Here is a 25,950-nt window from a genome sequence, read left to right on the forward strand (position 1 = left end):
GGCCCCATGATAGTGGGGAGGGTGTCGGCAGTAAGGCTGTATTCACATCACTGTTCATTTTTCCGTTCTTCTGGTTTGTCAGAGGAACAGCCCAAAAAGCGGTTGCTGTAGTTTGAGCATCCACCTTCACACCATCAGTATTTTATCAGTATTGGTAAGGTTAAAACAGGAGTGGATGCAGGGAGGGATGTGGGGAGGAGCAATACATCAGACTATAAAATTCAGCTAATGTTAATGTTGCTAGTTGACATAAGGAGCAGCTAGTCTTTGAAGTGTTTACTGCCTGTCCTATTATACTGTGGCTCCATGCGCCATCTGCTGGTTTCAAAAGCCGATTACACCCTTGATTTTTCTTACAATCCTTGTAAAGCTATTTACTACCTAAGGAAACAGGATACTGCTCTGTGCTCACATGATGCGACTATGATCGCTAACCCTGCTACATCTGTACTCTGAATTACTGTAGATTGAATACTCTCCTTGACATAAATGGCTACTCCACTACCCTTCCTGTCTCTTTTCTATCTTTCCTGTACTTTGTATATCCAGGTATTTCCCAGTAATTGCAACCAGATACAAATTATCCCTAGATGTGATTGCCATTAGCTTGCAGAGATTGTATCCTAAACCATGAGCATTAGTACACATTGTATGTGGGGCTGCAAAAGATGTGCTGTCCTCATCCGTAGTTCCGTTCCGTGACCCCACAAAAAAGATTAATCATGTCCTATTCTTGTCCACAATCTCAGACAAGAATAGGCATTTTTATCATGGGGCCGGCCATGTGCGGTCCACAAAATGCGGAACGTACGTGACCGGTATCCATGTTTTGCAGATCAGCAACACGGATGTGTGAATACACTCTTGTTCTGCATCTACTAGACAAACAACCCTATGTCCATTAATACCAACAAACTGATTTATCCCAACTGTCTGGGGACAGAAATCATCCTGATTTACTAAACTTCTTTCCCCTTCATCTAGTTTAAATGTTTATCCAAAAGATTTCTGATTTCTTTACTTGTGTACCTTTTTATCTGAGGGATGCAAACCTTCTTTTCCCCGACACCTCCACAACGGCACTCACAGGAGGGTGTCAAGTTTAAAAGGCCCCTCCCTCTTTACCTGCTTCAGTTTCCTGTCCTCGGGATTGCATGGAAGCCGCTCCTGCAGAATCTGGAGTTCAAGTGAAGTCTTGCACGGGCAATCTGTTTGCCACATTTGGGAGGGTCTGTGCAGGGGACGGGGATTGAAGAGGGCCTGGCACCTCTGTCCCATTCCTTTTGGCGTAAGCCCTTCAGTCAAGGCGTCCCTGGGCATCCGCGTCCCCGGTTACGGCACCTGCTGGGAGCCAAGGATCGCTCCTGCATGCGCTTAACAGGCTGGAACTTTCTGGGCAAGAGTTCGGCTTTGCCAGGTCTCTGGGCGTCACTTCCGCCGGCACATTACGCCAGAGGCCTGACTGATATCACGGGAACGTCGGAAGCATGGAACGCAGCAGACAGCGTCCTGCATGTGGAACATGTTCATTCCTTTGGAAGCTCCTGACATGTCCCGCAAACCTGTGGATCCTTCTGCTGCCCGGAGCCGGGGAAGCCTCCTCTTAACAGTTGTGCCTCACATGTTACCTCTATTAGGGGAAGGGGAGCACAGTTTAGTTTTTTTCCCCCACTGGTGTTTGTGCTGGCCTTCATTTGAACTTCATTGATAGTTCGGCCCAAAAATGTATCTTACTTTATAGGGCAGGGATGTCAGCACTGTAAAGACTTCTAGCGGAGATTCGTCGTGGAGGAAATGTGCAATGGGCAAAAAATCGGTGCCGTCTAAGTCTAAAAAAGCTCTCTTTTCCCCTCCCCCACGACAGCACCTTAGAGAGATGGCTCCGCCCCAGGACAGGAAACCTGCAGCATAAAAAGGTGGAGCCGCTCTCCCACCTCAGTGAGGTTTCCTGTCCTGGTACGGGAGCCTGCAGTTGTCGTCCTGACCTGGAAGTCCCGGTAGATGCTGGAGGGTTAGCGGCGGCGCGTTGTACCTGCCCGATCATTCCTCACCCACAGGCGTCGGGGGGCAGGATGCCGGTGACGGAAATTCCGGGAGGCAGAAGGTGCCGGTCTCTCAGGCGAGGAGGACCGCACCAACGGATTGAGGCCCCAAGTTGCTGCAGATCAGCCAGGACGCCACCGGATGTAGACGCTGGTTAGTGGCGTCCGGGCAGGAAGTGCCATGCGTTCCACGGCCGAGCGCTTCCGGTCAGGTGACCGGAAGTTCGGCATCCCGGCAGTTTTAAAACAAGCTCTATTCAGGTATGAGTGTGCTTGGATTATTTGAACACCGGTGTCTGAATTCAGAGTGCCAGAAAGTGGACCAGGTTCTGTTCCAGTGCTATCTGTGGAGTGGTGGGTCTGCAGGAAGCTGTGTATCTTTCAGGTGAGAGGAATACTTGGTGGCAGAAGGTAACTTTGACCATGTTTCATCAGTGCAGGTTTACCTTCATTATGGATGAAGAGAGGAGGTCTGAAAGTGCGGATATTGAGATCCTGCCGCCGGTATTGTGAGTCCTAATCTCGGCCTTAAAAGGTGTAGGCTGTTCCTTAGATTTGGGTATGTTCCTTTTTTCTTAGACTGTGCCTAAGAAGGTGGTGGCCAAGAAAAGGAACAAGGAATGCCCTATCTGCAAGTGCTCGCTGTCTTCTTCTTACACTAAGAAGCTCTGTCAGCAGTGCATTGAGATAACGGTGGCTGAGGAGACCCCGAGTCTTCTGAAAGATCTAAAATCTATTATGTCAGAAGTTAAAAATTCCCTGAAAGCAGGTAGGAAGAGGAGAAGAGCGGTGAGGCAGGAGTCTGACGTAGAATCGGAAGATAGTGAATCTCTCTCCGGGAATGAGGACTCTAATGATTCCTCCTCTTCTGAAGATAACGCAAGAGAAGGGAAGTTCCTATTTCCAGCAGAGGATACGGACAAATTGTTAAAAGTTATCCGATCTACCCTGGAGTTGGAGGATACCAGAGAGGATAGATCTGTAGAGGATGTCGTGTTTGAGGGGCTTAGGGAAAGGAAGCGTAGATGTTTCCCTGTCCATAGATCTATTTCTGCGGTGATGGAGAGAGTGGAAAAAAAACAGATAAAAAACCATTTATTTCTAAGACCTTTAAACGGAAGTACCCCTTTGAGGAAGAGGCTTCTACATCTTGGGACAAGGCCCCGAAACTGGATGTAGCCATTTCTAAGATTTCTAAAAGATCCTCACTGCCCTTTGAGGATATGGGACCCCTTAGATAAAAGAATAGATTCTTCCCTTAAGAACTCGTGGGAATCTTCTGCGGCTGCTTTTAGGCCTAGTATAGCTGCCACCGTTGTTGCGAGGTCTATGTCACTGTGGTTAGATAGGCTAGAAGGGCAGATTAGGGATAAATGCCCTAGAGAGCAGTTACTAGCGTCTATACCCACTTTCCAGAAGGCCGCAGACTTTATTGCGGATGCCGCGGTGGACACAGTGAGGCTGGAAGCAAGAGCCGCATCCCTTTCCAATTCTGCGCGACGTGCTTTGTGGCTTAAAAATTGGAAAGGGGGTGATATGCCGTCCAAGCTGAGGTTATGTAGCATCCCCTGTGATGCTACATAACTCGAAAAAGTGGCAGATGGAAAGAAAAAATTTCCCCAGGAATCTTTTACTCAGTTCAAGCAGTATAAACGGCCCTTTCGGAACCAGTCAAGATTTCAAAATAAGAAGCAGACGGGGGACAGAGAGCAGGGAGCAAGGCCCAGATCAGGAAGTAAAGGTTTTTTGTTTAGATCAGCTACAGCTCGTGCGGGAAAACAAGGAAAGCAATGACGCCATGATCCCAGTAGGAGGAAGATTAAAATTCTTCCTTCCTGCTTGGGAAAAGATGTCAGGGAAATGGTTGATAGGTCTTCTGCGGGAAGGTTTAAGATTGGAGTTCTTGAGATTCCCCGCAGAAAGATTTGTGATTTCAAGATTTTCTCTCATTATGCTGCAAGAAATAAAAAAATTGAGAAGCAAAAAGGTGTTAATTCCTGTCCCAGAGTCAGAGCTAGGGAAAGGTTTCTATTCCACCCTGTTTCTAGTAAAGAAACCAGATGGGTCATACCGGACTATAATAAACCTCAGATACCTGAACAAGTTCCTGAAAGCCAGAAAATTCAAAATGGAAACTATCAGGTCAGCGATATATCTTTTATCTCCAGGCTGTCATATGGCGGTTCTGGATTTAAAAGATGCTTACCATCATATTCCGATTCATCCAGATCACCAGAGATTCCTCCGGGTGGCTGTAAGAACCGAGGCGGGTCTTCTTCACTATCAGTTCCAGGCGCTTCCCTTTGGCCTTTCCATGGCGCCTCGGATCTTTACCAAGGTAGTGGCGGAGATGGCTTCCTTCATCAGAAGGGAGAACATCACGTTTTTGCCTTACCTGGACGACTTTCTGGTGGTGGCCCAATCTCAAGTGGAGTGTGTCAGGGCTCTGAATTGGGTGATGGAGGTACTTAAGGCCCTGGGGTGGCTGTTGAATGTTCAGAAGTCCAGGATGGAGCGGTCAACAAGCCAGATTTTTTTTGGGTCTGGTTTTAAATTCCAGGCTGGAAAAAACTTTCCTCACAGAGGAGAAGGTAGCTGGGGTTCAGGGAAGAGTTCAGAGGGTTCAGTCAGGAGAAGCCCTATCCATAAGGAAAGCTATGTCCCTGTTAGGAGTTTTAACATCCTGCATGCCAGCAGTCCAGTGGGCGCAGCGACACTCTCGACAGTTACAGGGAGAGATCTTGGCTGGCACGAGACGGGCAGGGACGTCCCTGGAGACAGGTATAAAGTTATCAGACAGAACTTTCATCCCTAAATTGGTGGAAGGAAGTAGAGAATCTGACTCGGGGACTTCCCTGGTCCTTTCCAGAACCAGTAGTTGTGACTACGGAGACCAGCCCCTGGGGATGGGGGGCTCACGTGGAGAATCAGATTTTTCAGGGAGAGTGATCCCAGGGTCAGAGACTGTTCTCGTCAAATCAAAAGGAACTGAGGGTGGTTTTGCTGGCCTTGAGAGCAGTTCTTCCTATGATCCAGAACAGACATGAGAGTGATGTCCGACAATCGGACGGTGGTCTCATATCTCAATCATCAGGGAGGAACCAGGTCAGATTCCTTACAAAAAGAGGCGAAATGGATTTTCGAAGAGAGAGGGGAGAGTGCTTCATCTCTCGGCCATTCATATCAGAGGGGTCCAGAATTATCGAGCGGACTTCCTGAGTCGCCACAGGTTACGTCAGGGGGAGTGGTCTCTGAATCCAGAGTTTTTTCCCAGATAGTAGATTTATGGGGTCTGCCTTCAGTAGACATGTTCGCCACAAGGGAGAACAGAAAGGTACGAAAATTCTTCTCCCTCAGTCCAGAGGAGTGCCCATCTGGGGTGGACGCCTTCCTCCAGAGATGGGACTTTTCTCTAGGTTATGCCTTTTCCCCGCTACAGTTGATTCCTCTAGTGATAAGGAAGATCAGATACGAAGGGGCAAGAGTAATTCTGATAGCTCCCTTCTGGCCCAGGAGGGCGTGGTTTTCCCTGTTGAGAGCCGTTTCGGATCCATGGATCCTGCCAGGAATTCCGGACCTATTGTCACAGGGTCCAGTGTTCCACCCGGAAGTAGAGTCTCTACATCTTTCGGCGTGGAATTTGAGAGGTAATTTTTAGCTAGTCAGGGATTTTCTAAGGAGGTCATTTCCACTCTAATGAGAAGTAGGAAGGAGGTGACCAATAATCTATGCGCAGGTCTGGAGAAAGTTCCTGTCCTTTATAGGCGCAGTAAGGGTTTCCTGGCCGTTAGAATTTTCAGTGGTTCAGGTGTTGGATTTTTTACAAAAGGGATTGTCGCTCGGGTTGGCAAAAAGTACACTAAAGGTGCAGGTGTCAGCTTTGTCGGTCTTAGGGAGAACGAGTTTAGCCATTGACCCTTGGGTCGTTAGGTTTTTTAAGGCAGTAGATAAGATTACCCCAGTAGCAGGCCCTAGATTTCCTCCCTGGGACCTTAACCTAGTGTTAAATGCCCTTACCAGACATCCCTTTGAACCTCTAGTCTCTTGCTCGGTTAAAGTACTTTCCCTTAAACTAGTTTTGCTAGTGGCCTTAACGTCAGCCAGGAGGGTTGGGGAGATTCAGGCCCTCTCCATTAACCCCCCTTTTATGTCCATTAGAGAAGACAGGGTAGTTCTCAGACCAGATCCTGGTTTTATGCCGAAGGTTCCTTCTAGGACAAATAGGGCTCAGGAGGTAGTTCTTCCAGCTTTCTTTTCAGAACCAAAAGATGACAGAGAGAAGGAGCTGCATTCCCTTGATGTCAGGAGGTGTATTTTGCAGTACCTGGATGTGACTAAAGACTGGAGAAAATCTTCCGCCTTATTTGTTCTGTTTGGTGGGGCTAGAAAAGGTAATACTGCCTCTAAAGCATCTATTGCCCGCTGGATCAGAGAAGCTATATCCTTGGCGTATTCAGTGTCCGGGGCGTCTCCCCCTGTTTCTGTGAGGGCTCACTCCACGAGGGCGGTGTCCACTTCTTGGGCTGAGAGGGCCAGCGTATCTATTGAACAGATCTGTCGGGCTGCCACCTGGTCTTCTCCGTCCACTTTCTATAAGCACTATAGGCTTCAGCTCGACTCTATTTCTGACCTTCTCTTTGGTACAAAGGTCTTGAGTACTGTCTCCCACCCTGAGGATGATCTCTGAAATCTCTCTCTAAGGTGCTGTCGTGGGGGAGGGGAAAAATGATGATTACACTTACCGGTAATCGGATTTTCCTGACCCCATGACAGCACCTCTTTATTCCCTCCCTGTTGGTGTAGGGCTGTGTGTTCACGGGTGTTGCAAAAAAAAAAAAAAAAAGTGTAATAACTAAACTAACGTAAGGGGGAGTCCCTCTCATGCTCTGGAAACTCACCGAGGTGGGAGAGCGGCTCCACCTTTTTATGCTGCAGGTTTCCTGTCCTGGGGCGGAGCCATCTCTCTAAAGTGCTGTCGTGGGGTCAGGAAAATCCGATTACCGGTCAGTGTAATCATCATTGTCCCAGGTGTAGAGACAAAGTAGTGACAGAAGAACCCCCATACTTCCTAGAATCCATAACAAATATGATCAAGGAAGAAGTAAACGCAGTAATAGACGCAAGATTACCACCAGGTCCCCCCCCCCAACCATCATCCTCACAGAGATCAGATATCGGAATTCCCATGTGATCCAGACTCGGATGAGGGTGAAATATTCTTACAGTCAGAGTCCCAATCTTTTGAGGACGAATCGGGGAAGCCTTTCTGTATTCCTAAAGATATGGAAAAAAAATTGAAAAACAGTAAGAGCTACTATGAAGATTGAGATTCCTTTACATCCTCAATCAGTTTAGGATAAAATGTTTCAAGGATTGGGTGAAAAGAAAAGTCTTCCCCGTCGATAATAACATTAAAATGTTGATGGCTGAAGGATCCAGAAAAGCGAAATACAATTCCGAATGCTTTTAAAAGAAAAAATACCCCTTTGCAGAATCAGACTTATCCTCATGGGATAAAGTTCCCAAATTTGACGCTCTGGTTGCCCGCATATCAAAAAAGACTTCTTTAACTTTTAAAGATATGGGCCTCTTAAAAGAACCTTTTGGATAAGAAATGTGAGGGTCTTCTCAAGCGGGCATGGGAGACAGCCCCAAGATTTTTTTTTCAAAGATCATGTCCGAAGTGATAAGTTACTTTCACCTTCAAGGTATCTTAATCGTTCCTTATCTGGATGACTTTTTGATTGCAGCTCCGTCCCTCTAAATTCTCCAGTTACATCTACAGATGGTTCAAAAGAAGTTGGTGGAATTGGGCGGGTTAATAAACAAAGAAAAGTCAGACCTAGTTCCCAGCAGAGAAAATATTTTTGGGTGTCAAGTTAGACTTGCACAATCTCAGGTCTTTTTTCTCCCTCTAGAAAAACTGATTTCTCGAATTTTTTTCTTTTGGGGGACACAGACCATGGGTATAGCTTAGAGGTATTAGTAGGAGCGACACTATGCAAATATAAAAGATGGCTCCTCCTCCTCGGGCTATACCCCCAGGCTCCACCAGGAGGAACTCAGTCTTTGCTTAGTGTCTGGTGAAGGAGGATGACACTTTTTGACTACTCCCTTTTGTTATTTTCTTCTAGATGGGGACACAGGTCGGCATGGCGCCTTCCTGGTCCCCCATGGAGTGCCCGCCGCCGTCCTTGGACGCTGCGCACCAGCGTCCAAGCCCCTGGGTCACCTGCTGCTGCCCTCCATCCAGAGCACTGTACTAAGGGAGTCAGATGTTTGAAGAGGTGAGCCCTGCTGGTACAGAACAGAGGGAGAAGACTGCAGGAGCAGATAAGTAGGACTTCCCCTCTGCCCCCCCCCCCCCCTCCTAATATCTAGCCACCTGGCTGAACTGGGGATTTGGGTGTTTTTTCTGTCTGGGGTGCTGGGGCATCTGGAGGCACTTTACTAAGGGCATCTTCCCTGCTGGGACCTTCAGCCCTCTCGGCTCCCTTAAAGTTTCCATGTAGCAGCATGTCCGTTCTCAGAGCGGCGCCGGTGTCTGCGCCGCTTTCTACCATCCAGCTGCACCCACAGCGGCGGGTCCCCGGTTCTTTCGGGGGCTCCGACTCCACTGCAGGGAGTACCGTCCGCTCATTAACCCCCGCTATGCCGCGTTCGGCGCTGGGGGACGTTTTTTTTACATATAGCAGGTAGTGGAGCACGCGCTTTTTTCACGCTTCTATGACGCGTCCTGGGGGCGGAGCCTAGCGCTTTGCTCCGGCTCCTTCCTCCGCCTGCTGAGAGGCTCCTCACGCCGTGTGGCTTCTCCCCGCTCCTTCTCTGGTGTTGTTCTCGGTGCCGTTGCCTGGTGGTAGGATTTGCAGCTTATAGCTGCAACTGGTAGATCTCCTTTTTGTAGTTGCCATCATGCCAAAACCTAAGTCTGCTAAGACCTCTTCTCATTCCCTGTATGGAGTGTCTTTTACCACTTTCTGTTACTGGTACCTGTGCCACCTGCCCTGCCCCTAGACAGGATCACCTTTCTCCCCCTGTTCTTGCCCAGCCCCCCCCTGTCCCTGCGGAGTCTGCGGTCCCTGCATGGGCATCCGCCATGTCCAGTGCGGCCGCTGATTTGGCCTTAGTCGCCAAGGCAGCCATGTCTTTTATAGAACGTGTGGCAGTTCCCAATCCTGTGGCGCCCACCACTCAGTCTCCCCGCAGTGGTTCCCGCAGAGGGCGCCTGACTACCAAGAGGCAGCGTGAGCGGCGGCATCCATCCTCGGATGACTCCGCTTCCCCACCTCGTCTAGAGGCGTGTTCGGACGACTCTTCCCCCCCCCCTAGGGAGCACAAGTCTGAAGGGGAATTGTCCGGCTCGGACGAGGTCATGGAACGGGATCCTCCGCCTAAGCTCTCCACCATGGTGGCTGACTTAGTGGCGGCTGTCCGTGACACCTTTAATCTCCAAGGGGATTCTCCTCCTTCCTCTAGAAGGGAGTTTGCCCTTTTCCCGTCCAAGAAACCGGAGGCTGCCGCGTTTCCTGTTCATGAGGAATTTTCCGCGGTCATTTCCATTAGATCCATGATCAGAGCGAGGAAGCCGGCTTCCTCCCGGATTTACTATCGTACCTGGAAGGCCTTCCTCGCTCTGATCATGGATCTAATCACTGAATCCGAGAACCCTTTCTTCTTCAGGATGGCGGTTTTAACAGCCACGGCGTTAAACGAAGAGACTGTAAATTCCGGTGGAAGAGCGGGCCCTGAGACAGTAGATCCTCTCTGTCGGGAAGAGGCCATGGGGCGTCCACCAGCATCCGAGCCACGTCTGAGAACCATGTGCGGCGAGGCCACTCTGGGGCGATGAGGGTGTATCTGATGGCTACCACCTCCGTCAGCTCTTCAGACTCCCTCTTTGTGATTCCTGAGGGACCTCGTTAGGGTCTGGCGGCCTCCAAGGTCACTGTGGAGCGAGGGATCTGCTCGTGGTAGGGTTTCCCCGGCTCTGATTACCGCTCACTCCACTAAGGCGGTAGGAGCTTCCTGGGCAAGGCGCAATCATGCCTCTGCGTCTCAACTGTGTAAGGCGGCCACCTGGTCGTCCTTACATACCTTTACGAAGTTTTATCAGTTGCATTCGCTGGGTTCGGCTGATGCTGTCTTTGGAAGCAGTGTTTTGCAGGCTGTGGTTCCTGTTTGTCCGATGGACGTTCCTCCTGGCGGTGCTGATGTTTTTTCCCACCCCATGGACTGCTCTGGGACGTCCCATGGTCTGTGTCCCCCAATGGAAAAAATCTCCTTTTCTCTATCTCAAAAGGTCTCTGTTTTGCGAGTTCACAACAGTATCTAACAGATACATCATGACACTTTTAGGCCATTCGACGTCCATAATTCCAGCAGTGCAGTGGGCCCAACAACACACAAGGGCACTACAGTCATTTCTCCTGAAGAACTGGGTTGGAAATCAGAATACTCTAGACAAGAGTATAAAAGTTCCTTTAAAAGTAAAGCAGTCTCTCCTGTGGTGGAAAATAAGAAAAAAATCTTCAGGAGTATTTTGGCGACACACACATCAGGTAGTCATCTGTACCAACGCCAGCAGTCGTGGATAGGGAGGCTACACCAAAGATCAGATAATACAAGCTGTTTGGATTCAAAACACTCCTCTCTTTCCAGTCAACTGTAAAATCCCAACATGTAAAAATTCTGTCCGACCACCGCAGTGACCTATTTAAACCGGCAAGGAGGGACAAAAGCAGAGCTCTGCGAAATCTGTCGGAAGATATTTCGCTGGGCAGAAAGAACCTAAATTCTTTATCTGGCGTCCATCTGCAAGGCAAGGAGAACATAGTAGCGGACTATCTCGGCAGAGGAAATTTAAGAGGGAGAATGGTCACTAGATCCCGATATGTTCGATGAGATATAAAAAAAAGTGGGGAACCCCGGTCATAGACCTGTTTGCGAATCAAAAGAACAAACAAGTATAAAATTCTGCCCCCTCTCCTTAAAGGATCAGCCGTTGTTTGTGGATGCTCTATCCGCCCCATGGCCAGATGGCGTTTCCACCCTTAAGTTTAATACCGAGAGTGCTGATGAAGGCGATGGAGGAAAAGGTGCAGATGATTCTGATGGCACCTTTTTTGGCCCAAAAGATCATGGTAAAATGGACACCACTTCCAAGATCTATACAAGAACATGGAAAGCCTTCTTTAAAATTTGCAGGAAATAGATGGTGTCACTATCCTTATCCGGATATTCCCCCAATACTGGAATTCCTACAAGCAGGTCTCGATAAAGGGCTCAGACCAAGCACCCTTAAAATGCAAATTTTAGCATTAAGATACTTTGTAGAAACAAAACTTTCGTATCTACCCCTAACAAAACTGTTCCTAAAAGGGGCAACGACACTGTTTCCATTTGTTCCTTCCAACATACCTTCTTGGGATTTGAATCTGATGCTTGATGTTCTGACTTATGCGCCCTTTGAGTCCTTACAGGATATTCCGCTAAAACCTCTGACGTTTAAGACCACCTTTTTATTGGCAATTACATCGGCTAGAAGAGTTGGGGAAATCCAAGCCTTTTCCTGCAGACTACCTTACCTCACGGTCTTAGACAGCATTATTATCAGGCATACTCCGATGTTTCTGCCAAAAGTTGTTTCCAGATTCCATTGTCAGCAGGAGGTATCCCTACCTTCCTTCTGTCCAAATCCATCCTCAGAAATAGATAAAAAATATCATAATCTGGATGATCTAGGCTCCATTCACACGTCCGCAACGTGTTTTGTGGATCCACGGATCCGCAAAACACTGGAAGCGGCAATGTGCATTCCGCATTTTGCGGACTGCACATTGCCGGCACTAATATAATATGCGGACACTAATAGAATTGCGGACAAAAATAGGACATGGTATATTTTTTTGCGGACCCGGAAGTGCGGATCCGCAATTCCGTGTCCGGGCAGCAGATTGTACTGCCCCATAGGAATGAATGGGTCCCCAAATCCGTTCGGCGGAACGAAATTGCGGACGTGTTATGTCACCAAAGGATTCAGAAACTCGGACCATCTTCTTCTGCAGTATGAGGGTCACCATAAAGGATCTGCAGCAAACTAGAATACCATAGCAAGATGGATAAGAAATACTATTAAATTCTGCTACATTCAGAAGGACTCAACTCCCCCTAAAGGGATAAAGGCACATTCTACTAGGGCAGTTTCTGCCTCATGTGCAGAATATACCTCTGCATCTGTGGATCAAATATGCAGGGTGGCCACTTGGGCAAACTTTAGTACCTTTTCTGCTCTATAACTATGATTTATCTTTTGGCAGAATTTTTTTTTTTGCCCGTTATTCCTCCTGTGAGTGCTGTTGTGAAGGCGCCGGGGACAAGGGTTAATTACTCTTATTGTTAACTGGATTTTCCAATAGCCTCCACAACGGCACTGGAGTTTCCCAACCCATTATACTTTGTTCTGTGACATAAGTATGTGACAATGTATTTGAATATTTTGAACAGTTTCTTTGAATTAGTAATGAATCCTATGCAGGCCCGGTGCTATAATAAGGCAGACCAAGCGGCCGCCTTAGGGTGCTGAGAAGAGGGGGGCGGAAAAATCTAACTTTTTTTTTTTTTTTTCATTAATCACTTGCATGCCGCCGGCCTCCTGCGGCTGTTTTCCTCTGTGTGGTGGTCCTCATATCTTCTCTCTGGGCTCCCGAGTCCTGACAAGTTGTTTGAGGACCTTTCCCACTCTGCCAATCAGTGGCCGCAGCTGTGTCATGTGTCAGGGCAGTGATTTCCCGCTGAGCCAATCTGGTCTGACACATGACACAGCTGCAGCCACTGATTGGCTGAGTGGGAAAGGTCCTCAAAGTCTTGTCGGGAGCACAGAGAGAAGATACCAGGACCACACAGAGGAGAAGGGGAACTGCTGCAGACGGGAACAGGCCCAGGTGAGGAGCATAATGTTTATTTTTACACAACATTAATATAGGGGGGAAATGTGCCATGGGGGAAGGGGGGGGGGGTGATGTGACATGGAGGGGGAGAAATGTGCCATGGAGGGGGTTGAAATGTGACACAAAGGGGGTGATGTAAAAAGCAGGGGGTGATGTGACATGGAGGGGGAGAAATGTTACATGGAGAGGGAGAAATGTCACATATCTCCCCCCTCCATGTCACATTTCTCATCCCCCTCCATGTCACATTTCTCATCCCCCTCCATGTCACATTTCTCATCCCCCTCCATGTCACATTTCTCTTCCCCCTCCATGTCACATTTCTCATCCCCCTCCATGTCACATTTCTCATCCCCCTCCATGTCACATTTCTCATCCCCCTCCATGTCACATTTCTCATCCCCCTCCATGTCACATTTCTCATCCCCCTCCATGTCACATTTCTCATCCCCCTCCATGTCACATTTCTCATCCCCCTCCATGTCACATTTCTCATCCCCCTCCATGTCACATTTCTCATCCCCCTCCATGTCACATCACGCCCTCCTTTTTACATCACCCCCACGAGTTGTGGGGGGGAAGGGGCACCAAAATGTAGCTTTGCTTATGTGTGCAAAAATCCTTGCACCGGCCCTGATCCTATGTTATTAACTGAAGCAGGTAAAGGGAGGGAGCCTTTTAAACTTGAGCTTCTACGTAGTTTCCTATCTTGGGGAGGCATGGACACCCTCCTGTAAGTGCCGTTTTGGGGGCTATTGGAAAATCCAATTACCGGTAAGAGTAATTAACCCCTTTTTTTTTTTTTTTTTTTTTTTTTTTTTTATAAAGTACAATTCCTTATTAGACTACCTACTAGCATCATGTCTAACATACTCAAATCCTTGAGATTTACACCACTGTTTTAACCACACATGGTTGAATCACCAACAAGAAGCATACACTTCTTGGTTATTCCATCTACTGCACCCCTCTGTACCTCATGCAAAATAGTCTCTCCCTTTTAGAAACAACATCTAGCACATGGTAAGTCCTGGTTATATTAGCAGCTACATCACATTCCAGTTCAGAGAGTGTACTAGAAGAATTCTGTAAGGATATCCCGAAATTAGTATGTTTATGCTCCACAACTCTCACTCTCCCAGAACCAACAGTTGTCCACTCTGCCCTTCTCTGAAGTCTTAGAAGTGACATATTACTTCTTGGAAACAGTTTTGATTGTGGATTTCATAAAAGTCTATTTGGAAGCAGAGAGGCTTCAACCAAATATTCTTGTAAAAACTCCTCTAAAACACATCTGCCAAGTTAGACATCTGCCACCAGATAGTAATCTGTTACAGATTTGTATTTTTATTTTTTCTGCCGTTGATTTTGCTGTGTGAACTTGGACTAAAAGTAATAAACGGTGTGAATGGCCAGCGACAAAGCGACTTCCTTGTGGTCTTGTCTAGATGTGGAGTGAAATGAAGGCCCAAAGGGACTTAATAAATATCTCTAGTACTTCTGGTCTCCACTGGCAGCCGAGGCACATTGCTGAATCATGAACTGAAGGTTACTTAATAATTTTCAAGGCATAGCAAATGATGCATCCTGAACTAAGATTCTGGAGCAAAAAAATAAAAAATAAGTATTTTAAATTAAAATGTATATAATGTATTTTCTATTTCAGAGTATATTAAAATGGCAGATCATTATGTACCTGTTCCTGGAGGTCCAAATAATAATAATTATGCTAACGTAGAACTTATTCTTGATATTGCAAAAAGGATTCCAGTACAGGTAATGCTCGCATTCATTTGTTCAATGCAATAATTTTCCCAAAAGCTCTGGAATTGGGTGTTCATATGCATGTATTCTGGCTAGTATAAGGGCTCATGCACACGCACACACAAATTGCGGTTATCAATGCACATGCACTGACTGTGGGGCCACCACATGCGGATCCATTCACTTGAATGGGGTCCACGATCCACATCCGATGGTCTGCACCGCAAAAAAGTAGTGCATGATTGCAATAATTTTTTTGCGGTACGGAGTAAAGGACAGAAAACCCACGGAAGCACTCCGTAGTGGTTCCGATCTGTGCCTCCGTTCCGCACCGCCTCTCTCGGATTGCGGACCCATTTAAGTGCCCGTGTATTGCAGACCTGCTGTATGCAGGCCGCAATATGGCCACGGCATGAGCCCTAATTCTGTGAATATCTGAAACGTATTTTTATTTTTTATCCCCCCCCCCCCCCTTCAGGACAGCCATTTTTCACCTTCCAAATCACATCTTCAGATCTGATGTCACTTATGTTGTAATAACTTTGTAATGCTTTTTCTTATCCAACAGATTCTGAGTTAGTTTTTTTGTTTTCGCGTGACACATTGTACTTCATGTCAGTGGTGAATTTGAGTCAAGATTCTTTACCTTCTATTTATAAAAATAAAAAATCACAATTTTAAAGATAATTTGGATAAATTTTCTAAATTTGAATTAATCTGTTTTTAAGATAGATCATAAAACAATTAAAGGGGTTAGCACTTATTAAAACTATAAAGAAAGTAGGGAAATATTACACTTAGGCTCCATTCAGATGTCCGTAACGTGTTTTGCGGATCTGCAAAACACGGACAGCGGCAATGTGCGTTCCGCATTTTGCGGACCGCACATTGCCGGCACTAATAGAATATGCCTATTCTTGTCTGCAGTTGCGAAAAAGAATAGGACATCTTCTATTTTTTTCGGGAACGGAATTGCGGACCCGGAAGTGCGGGTCCGCAATTCCGTATCCGGGCAGCACATCGTGATCCGTGCTAACAGTAGCCCACGACTGCTGCCGGAAGTCCGCTCCTGCCCCATTCACTTTAATGGGGACAGGTCAGAGATGCGGCCGCAGCACGGCAAACATGCCAAGAGGTGGCTGGACAAAAAATGCAGCGTGCTGAGCATCAGTGAATGTGAATGGGGCCGGAGCGGATTTCCGACGGCACTCGTGGGCTAGCGTTAGCATGGATCCGGCAGGACAGGATACTGCTCTCTATGTGAGCAAATCTATTTGTGCAAATTTATTCATCAGAGCTCTTGTGCTACAAAGATCTGTCCCCCCCCCCCCCCCCCCCCCCCCGTTAACCAGCTCCCCCTCCTATGGCAGTCCATGCACCTAAACAGAAATCTATGATGGCTCAGAGCTGCCGTGGATTTTTAACTTCATTTGAGTCGGAAAACTGGTAAAAATGAACATAAATTTGTTAGGGCGGCTGGTCACGCCCCCTCCCTGCTATTGCCATGCCATTTTTTTTTTTTTTTTTTTTAAAGGCACAGTTAAAGTCTCAAACACATAGGGCCAGATTTATCATTACACTTACATCTTACATATGTCCAAAGTCACTTTTGGCTAAGTCAGATTTATTAATGGTCCTTTAATACTGTGATAAATGTGGTTTGACGGTAGCAGTTTATACTTCAGTAAGCTGCTTTACAAAAGTCACGTCTTTACAAAAAAGTCGCACGTTCTATTAAAGTCACATTAGATAAGCATGGTCCTCACTGGAGTGAAATTGCGCAATTTTTTGCGACTTTTTAAAATTGTCGCAATAGTAAATCTGTCTAGAGATTCATTTACATAAGAAAACACGCCCACTTTCAGAAAACTGGCGCGCAGAGCCAATAAAAGTTGCGCAGTTTTAGCGATTGCGCAAAAATTTGACTTTTTCACTCCATTATTTTGACTTGAGCTAATGATAAATCTGGCCCATAGTTTGCAACTTTTTGACGCCACTTTTCAGAAATAAGGGAAATGATAAATCTCCCCCTCTATTCATTCTGTTCATGGCTTAAATCCAATGGTGCAACTAGAAATGACTAGGCCCTACAGAAAGTTTATGAATAGAGATGGCCAGTTCGCAGTGTTCGCCCACGAACACATGCAATCTGCCATCTTAACTGACAAGTACGGCGAGGCACAGGTAAGTCCTTACCTGTGCCTGTGCGCGAGCTGGTCTGAAATGAAATGCGGTCTCCGGGAGCAGGCAGTTCCGAGATCAGCCTTCTCGGAACTGCCTGCTCCCGGAGACCGCATTTAATTTCAGACCGGCTCGCGCACAGGCACAGGTAAGGACTTACCTGTGCCTCGCCGGACTTGTCAGTTAAGATGGCAGATCGCATGTGTTCGCGGGCGAACACTGCGAACTGGCCATCACTGTTTATGAACAGGGCACCTTCCCCCCCTTTCAGTGACAAATGTATGATAAATTAGCATCCTATTCCTGTGTGCTGCTGGACTGGGGCATACTTCCCGTAGTTATTCACTGATGACTGAGTTATTGATATTATCTGAGGGGCTCTTGTCTCTATGGAAACACAGGTGGGCGGGGATGTCATGTGACTGCACCTCTGAACATGCGTGCTGCAATGCATGTTGGGATTTTTACTTTCATTTTACAGCTTCTCCTCCCACAGAGCTGGTCAAAGTATATGAACCCTTTGCAATATGGATTTCTGCACAAATTGGTCATAAAATGTGATCTGATCTTCATCTAAGTCACAACAATAGACAATCACAGTCTGCTTAAACTACAAACACACAAAGAATTAAATGTTACCATGTTTTTATTGAACACACCATGTAAACATTCACAGTGCAGGTGGAAAGAGTATTTGAACCCTTGGATTTAATAACTGGTTGAACCTCCTTTGGCAGCAATAACTTGAACCAAACGTTTCTTGTAGTTGCAGATCAGACGTGCACAACGGTCAGGAGTAATTCTTGACCATTCCTCTTTACAGAACTGTTTCAGTTCAACAATATTCTTGGGATGTCTGGTGTGAATCACTTTCTTGAGGTCATGCCACAGCATCTCAATCGGGTTGAGGTTAGGACTCTGACTGGACCTCTCCAGAAGCCGTATTTTCTTCTGTTTAAGCCATTCTGTTGTTGATTTACTTCTATGCTTTGGGTCATTGTCCTGTTGCAACACCCATCTTCTGTTGAGCTTCAGCTGGTGGACAGATGGCCTTAAGTTCTCCTGCAAAATGTCTTGATAAACTTGGGAATTCATTTTTCCTTCGATGATGGCAATCCATCCAGGCCCTGATGCAGCAAAGCAGCCCCAAACCATGATGCCCCCACCACCATACTTCACAGTTGGGATGAGGTTTTGATGTTGGTGTGCTGTGCCTCTTTTTCTCCACACATAGTGTTGTGTGTTTCTTCCAAACAACTCAACTTTGGTTTCATCTGTCCACAGAATATTTTGCTAGTACTGCTGTGGAACATCCAGGTGCTCTTGTGCAAACTAAACGTGCAGCAATGTTTTTTTTTTTTTTTTACAGAAGTGGCTTCCTCTGTGGTATCCTCCTATGAAATCCATTTTTGTTTAGTGTATTACGTATTGTAGATTCGCTAACAGGGATGTTGGCATATTTCAGAGCCTTTAGCTGACACTCTAGGATTCTTCTTCATCTCATTGAGCAGGTCTGCGTTGTGCTCTTGCAGTCATCTTTACAGAACAGCCACTCCTAGAGAGAGTATCAGCAGTGCTGAACTTTCTCCATTTATAGACCATTTGTCTTACCCTGGACTGATGAACAGCAAGGCTTTTGGAGATACTTTTATAACCCTTTCCAGCTTTATGCAAGTCAACAATTCTTAATCGTAGGTCTTCTGAGAGCTCTTTTGTGCGAGGCATCATTCACATCAGGCAATGCTTCTTGTGAAAAGCAAACCCAGAACTGGTGTGTGTTTTTTATAGGGCAGGGCAGCTGTAACCAACACCTCCAATCTCATCTCATTGATTGGACTCCAGTTGGCTGACGCCTCACTCCAATTAGCTCTTGGAGATGTCATTAGTCTAGGGGTTCACATACTTTTTCCACCTGCACTGTGAATGTTTACATGGTGTGTAAAATAAAAACATGGTAACATTTAATTCTTTGTGTGTTATTAGTTTAAGCAGACTGTGATTGTCTATTGTTGTGACTTAGATGAAGAACAAATCACATTTTATGACCAATTTGTGCAGAAATCCATATCATTCCAAAGGGTTCACATACTTTTTCTTGCAACTGTATATAGCCAGTACATGTCACATGATATAAATACTTCATGGTTTTGGCTATTGTCTAGGGCACTTTGGATTTTTGATACTTAGGTTGGCCAACCCCTTTAACCTTTAACATATGTCTTTCTTTATTTTGGTTGCCATAATTTTGCAAATGTCATTTTATTTTTTTATTTTAGGATGTTACATGGCTTTAAAATTTTAGAAGCAATTTTTTTTTAACAATTTCCAAAAATCCACTTTTATAAGGACTTGTTCAGTTATGAAGTAAGGCTACTTTCACACTAGCGTTTTCTTCCGCTATTGAGATCCTACAAAGGATCTCAATAGCGGATTTAAAAGCTCTTCCGTTTTTTTCCCCCATTCAATGTCAATGCGGACAAAACTAAACGGAATGCACTTAAATGCACTCCGTTCCGTTTGCTGTCCGCTTCCATCGCGGACGGAATAACGCTAACGCAAGCAGCGTTTTTCTGTCCGCGATGTGGTGCGGAGCAAGACGGATCCGTCCTGACACACAATGTAAGTCAATGGGGACAGATCGATTTTCTCTGACACGATAGAAAACGGATCCGTCCCCCATTGACTTTAAATGGTGTTCATGACTGATCCGTCGTGGCTATAGAAGACATAATACAACTGGATCCGTTCGTGACTGATGCATGCGATTGTATTATTGTAATGGAAACCTTTTTGAACCATGTGAAAGTAACCTTACCACCAATAAACAACCCATTTTTACAAACTACTCCACTCAAAATAGTCATAACTGATTTAACAAACTTTGTTAACCGTTTTTTACTTGTTTCGTGAAAATTTAAAGGAAAATAAAGGTGACATTTCAAAATTTCTGTTTCTTTTCTTGGCAGATTTTCAATTTGAATCCATTTTCCTGTAATGCAGCAAATGGGTAACAACAAAACTAACCTTAATAATTACCCTGATTCTGCAGGTTACAGAAATACCCCATTTGTGATCATAAACTTTTGTATGGGGTCCGTGTGGTTTTTGGAGGGCAGATTTTGCAGCATGGTTTTTGGGCGCATTATTACATTGGAAGAGATCCTGAGATACCCCTACAGCTTAAGCCCTTAAAAGTGACCCCATTTTGTAAACTGCACCACTCAAGGAATTTATTGAGGGGTGTACTGAACGCTTTGACCCCACAGGTGTTTTACAGAAGCATTTTGCTATGAAAAATTTAATTCCTTCCAATAAAATGTTGCATAAGCCACTCATTTTTTATTTTCACAAGGGGTAACTGGAGAATATGCACCACAGATTTTATTAAGCGTTTTCTTGTTTGGTCGTAAACCGCAGTTTGGGCACATGGCAGGAATCTGAAGGGAAGATGCTGCAGAATAGGAAAGGTCATCAGGTGCTATGTCACATATAGAAGAGACCGTGAGGCACCCATATAGTGGAGATCCACCCCCCCCCTTAAAAAAAGTTACTGCCATTTTTGAAACAACCCCTCAAGGAATTTATTGAAGAGTGTAATGAGTGCTTTGACACAGAGGTGTTAAATAGAATTTTTACAAAGACTTGAAAATGAACGAAAATCACGTTTTTCCAAAATGTTGCTTTAGGCCTATTGCACACGACCGTATGGCTTTTTCAGTGTTTTGCGATCCGTTTTTCACGGATCCGTTGTTCCGTTTTTTGTTTCCGTTGTGTTTCCGTTTCTGTTCCGTTTTTCCGTTCCGTTTTTCCGTATGGCATATACAGTATACAGTAATTACATAGATAAAATTGGGCTGGGCATAACATTTTCAATAGATGGTTCAGCAAAAAACGGAACGGAAAAGGAAGACATACGGATGCATTTCCGTATGTGTTCCGTTTTTTTGCGGACCCATTGACTTGAATGGAGCCACGGACTGTGATTTGCGGGCAATAATAGGACATGTTCTATGTTAAAACGGAACGGAAAAACGGAAAAACGGAAACGGAATGCATACGGAGTACATTCCGTTTTTTTTGCGGACCCATTGAAATCAATGGTTCCGTATACGGACCGTATACGGACCGCAAAAAACGGCCAGTAAACGGGAAAAAAAAACGGCCGTGTGAAAGAGGCCTTAGCCTCAGATATTCATTTTCACAAGGGGTAACAAGAGAAAAGGGACACTTCAATTTGTTAAGCACTTTCTGCTGAATACGGGAGCACCCTATATATGGTTGTAAACTGCTGTATGGGCGTGCAGCAGAGGACAGAAGTGAAGGAACTTTTTGGGTGCTTTTGGAGGTCAGATTTTGCTGGAATGGTTTTCAGGTGTCATGTTGCATTAGAAAAGACCCTGAGGTACCTCTTCCAAAATGTTGTCACTTTTTGGTGATTTCTACTGCAATCTCTCCCCCAAGGAATTTTTCAGGGGATGTAGTGAGCACTTTGACGTACTAGACATTTCACAGAATTTAGAAATACTTGGCTGTGAAAATGAAATATTAAATTTTTACTAGAAAATGGCACTTTAGGCCCAGACTTTTCATTTCCACAAGGGGTTACAGAAGAATGACTCCTCACTTAGTTACCCATTTTACCCATATGTGATTGTAAATTGCTGTTTAAATAAATAAAAACTGCCAAAATAGTTTAGTTTTTATTTTTTTGTCACCTTGTCCAAAAAAAGTGTAATATTGAACGATCAAAAAAATCATACGTACCCAAAAATAGTACCAATAAAAACGTCAGCTCTTCATGCAAAATACGAGCCCGTACACAAGACGATCAGCAGAAAAATAAAGCTTTGTTTATATCACCGTTCAGCCTTTCCATTCTCCTGCTCTGTTTAGGAGCAGAAAAACGGAAAGAATGGATTCAGCACATAACTGAGCCGAATGGAACCTAAGGACCCCATAGACTATAAGGGGGTCCATTAGGTTTCTGCTCTGAAGAAGATTTTTGAAGCGGAGACATAAGTCCTGCATGCAAAACTTTTTGTCTTTGCTCCTAAATCATCTTCTGAGCGCAAACCTAACGGAGCCCATTATAGTCTATGGGGTTCTTAGGTTCCGTTCGGCTTAGTTATGTGCCGAATCGGTACTTCCCGTTTTTCTGCTCCTAAACGGAACACTGATGTGAACGAAGCCTAAGAAAGAAGAAATATAGCTTTCAGAAAATGAAGACCCAAAACCTTTTTTTTTTTTAAGGCTTTTATTATATAAAAATGATATAGAAAAATACACATTTGGTATTGTTGCATCTGTATCTTCCTGCTCTATAAAAACAAAACATGATCTATCCGGTCAGGAGACATCCGTATAGAAACAAAAACTAAAAACTGTTCCAGAACATCCATTTTGTGGTTGCCTTTCCTCACAAAAAAATTTAATATTGGGCGATCAAAAGTCATATGTACCCCAAAATAGAACCACTAAAACAGTCACCTTATCCTGTAATTTGCAAAATCTGCACTTCGTTCCGCAAAAAAAAATAGAACATATCCTATCCTTGTCTGCAATTACGGACAAGAAAAGGCATTTTCTATGAGAGTGCCGGCGATGTGCGGTCCGCAAAATGCGGAATGTGCATTTCCGGTGTCCGTGTTTTGCGGATTCGCAAAACACATACGGACGTGTGAATGGACCCTAAAATTGCTTTTAAAATTCAAAGCCTTCTAAATTCCTAAAAAACTGCATTTATAACATGATTTAAACAAAAATAAGACTGGGGAAGCTCACTAGGACATATTGGTGCTCAGCCTGCTGTAACCACTTAGCTGTAACAAATAATCAGAAACCTGTGGCTGGTTCACTGTTCCCTTGTGTGCTGAGGACACAGAGGTGCACACTATATGTGCAGGTTGTGCTCTCGTCAACGTAGATGCCCAACGGCATAGAAGCTGCAGAAGTTGGTATTCCCATATACCAGGGGTGGGGAACCTCTGGCTCGCGGGCCACATACGGCCCGTGGGATAACTTCATGTGGTCCCCTGCCTGAGCAAATGTTGAAAATGCCAATGACCGCTTCCAGGACGGCATGCGGGAGGCACACTAAGAGGAGAACAGCACTGCACTGACTGTACTCGCCTTCCCTGGTCTTCTTCCGTACCCGTGCTGTGTCCTGACACGTACAGTGTCAGGACGTAGTGCACGTAGACACGCACTGTGACCTGACGCTGTGCGCTGTTAGGTCACAGTACAGCACACCAGGAAGACCAGAGAGGGTAAGTGAATCTGCCAAGTGGCATCTCTGTCTGGAGCTGGAGAGGTAAGTTTGGTTTGTTTGTTTATTTATTTTTAAACGTCTGATCTGAGGTCTGATTGGATGCTGGCGGGGTCTGATGGGGTCTGATCTGAGGCTAATGGAGGGTGAGAGGGGTCTGATGGGGTCTAATTTGAAGGTTAGGGGGGTATGATATGAAGCTGGGGGGGCTGATGGGAGTCTGATCTGAGGCTGATGTAGGTGAACGATGTTACAAACATCCAAATGGCCTTCAGCAGTAAAAAGGTTCCCTGTCCCTGCAATATACAAACAATGCATGAGCAAGCAAGTGTGCCGTCACATGAGGGAACAACAAGACACAGCAGTACAGAGGCACCAGAGGTGAGCAGAGAAAAGGCATTAACTGTCAGAGGAATATTGCTGTAACTCCCTTACAGTGGGGCCCGAACTGTGCAGCTGAAGTGTCTAAGAACGGGGAGATCTAAGATGCTGGTGAAAAGCGCTGTGAGCGACCCATTTTTACAATCAAACGGGTATGGAAGACTATTAATCATATCAAGACTAATTGCATTACGGATTTTGAATATGGTTACTAAATATTCAACAAGAGTGACTATACGTAAAGCTATTCTTTAATTATATAGGTCTTGAATGAATAGCAACAGAATCGGATTACCATTCTTACGTGACAAGATTTTCTACTGCATCTATTCGAGTTTATATAGCCTTTTTTTGCGTGAGCTCCACATTTAGGCATCAACAAGGGGCTGCGACTGAAAATATACATATGTATAAATAGTGTGTAATAAAAAAATATATATACCAGTGGGGGAAATAATTATTTGACCCCTCACTGATTTTGTAAGTTTGTCCAATGACAAAGAAATGAAAAGTCTCAGAACAGTATCATTTCAATGGTAGGTTTATTGTAACAGTGGCAGATAGCACATCAAAAGGAAAATCGAAAAAATAACTTTAAATAAAAGATAGCAACTGATTTGCATTTCATTGAGTGAAATAAGTATTTGAACCCTCTAACAAAAAAAGACTTAATACTTGGTGGAAAAACCCTTGTTTGCAAGCACAGAGGTCAAACGTTTCTTGTAATTGATGACCAAGTTTGCGCACATTTTAGGAGGAATGTTGGTCCACTCCTCTTTGCAGATCATCTCTAAATCCCTAAGGTTTCGAGGCTGTCTCTGTGCAACTCTGAGCTTGAGCTCCCTCCATAGGTTTTCGATTGGATTAAGGTCCGGAGACTGACTAGGCCACTCCATGACCTTAATGTGCTTCTTCTTGAGCCACTCCTTTGTTGCCTTTGCTGTATGTTTTGGGTCATTGTCGTGCTGGAACACCCATCCACGACCCATTTTCAGTTTCCTGGCAGAGGGAAGGAGGTTGTCGCTCAGGATTTCACGATACATGGCTCCGTCCATTTTCCCGTTTATGCGAATAAGTTGTCCTGTGCCCTTAGCAGAAAAACACCCCCAAAGCAAAATGTTTCCACCCCCATGCTTGACGGTGGGGACGGTGTTTTGGGGGTCATAGGCAGCATTTTTCTTCCTCCAAACACAGCGAGTTGAGTTAATGCCAAAGAGCTCTATTTTGGTCTCATCAGACCACAGCACCTTCTCCCAGTCACTCTCTGAATCATTCAGGTGTTCATTGGCAAACTTCAGACGGGCCTGCACATGTGCCTTCCTGAGCAGGGGGACCTTGCGAGCCCTGCAGGATTTTAATCCATTGCGGTGTAATGTGTTTCCAATGGTTTTCTTGGTGACTGTGGTCCCTGCTAATTTGAGGTCATTAACTAACTCCTCCCGTGTAGTTCTAGGATGCTTTTTCACCTTTCTCAGAACCATTGACACCCCACGAGGTGAGATCTTGCGTGGAGCCCCAGAGCGAGGTCGATTGATGGTCATTTTGTGCTCCTTCCATTTTCGAACAATCGCACCAACAGTTGTCACCTTCTCTCCCAGCTTCTTGCTAATGGTTTTGTAGCCCATTCCAGCCTTGTGCAGGTCTACAATTTTGTCTCTGACATCCTTGGACAGCTCTTTGGTCTTTCCCATGTTGGAGAGTTTGGAGTCTGCTTGATTGATTGATTCTGTGGACAGGTGTCTTTTATACAGGTGACTAGTTAAGGGCTCTTTCACACCTGCGTTATTGTGTTCCGGCATAGAGTTCCGTCGTCGGGGCTCTATGCCGGAAGAATCCTGATCAGGATTATCCTAATGCATTCTGAATGGAGAGTAATCCGTTCAGGATGCATCAGGATGTCTTCAGTTCCGGTACGGAACGTTTGTTGGCCGGAGAAAATACCGCAGCATGCTGCGCTTTTTGCTCCGGCCAAAAATCCGGAACACTTGCCGCAAGGCCGGATCCGGAATTAATGCCCATTGGAAGGCATTGATCCGGATCCGGCCTTAAGCTAAACGTCGTTTCGGCGCATTGCCGGAGCCGACATTTAGCTTTTTCAGAGTGGTTACCATGGCTGCCGGGACGCTAAAGTCCTGACAGCCATGGTAAGTGTAGCGGGGAGCGGGGGAGCAGTGTACTCACCGTCCGTGCGGCTCCCCGGGCGCTCCAGAGTGACGTCAGGGCGCCCCAAGCGCATGGATCACGTGATCGCATGGATCACGTCATCCATGCGCATGGGGCGCTCTGACGTCATTCTGGAGCGCCCCGGGAGCCGCACGGACTGTAAGTATACTGCTCCCCCGCTCCCCGCTCCTACTATGGCAACCAGGAC

The 25,950-nt window shown here is 45.7% G+C and overlaps 1 protein-coding gene across 1 annotated transcript in view; it reads left to right on the top strand.

Annotated features, from left to right (window-relative positions):
- The window catches only part of ACACA (acetyl-CoA carboxylase alpha), a 993,014-nt gene that overhangs the window by 74,473 nt on the left and 892,591 nt on the right, over positions 1–25,950 (top strand). Inside the window, exon 5 of the mRNA XM_040424192.1 lies at positions 14,655–14,764. Within this exon, the coding sequence (XP_040280126.1) occupies positions 14,655–14,764 (110 nt within the window). The remainder of the gene's footprint in view (positions 1–14,654; positions 14,765–25,950) is intronic.

The sequence above is a fragment of the Bufo bufo genome, chromosome 3 (assembly GCF_905171765.1).
Source record: "Bufo bufo chromosome 3, aBufBuf1.1, whole genome shotgun sequence".
NCBI classification, from domain to species: domain Eukaryota; kingdom Metazoa; phylum Chordata; class Amphibia; order Anura; family Bufonidae; genus Bufo; species Bufo bufo.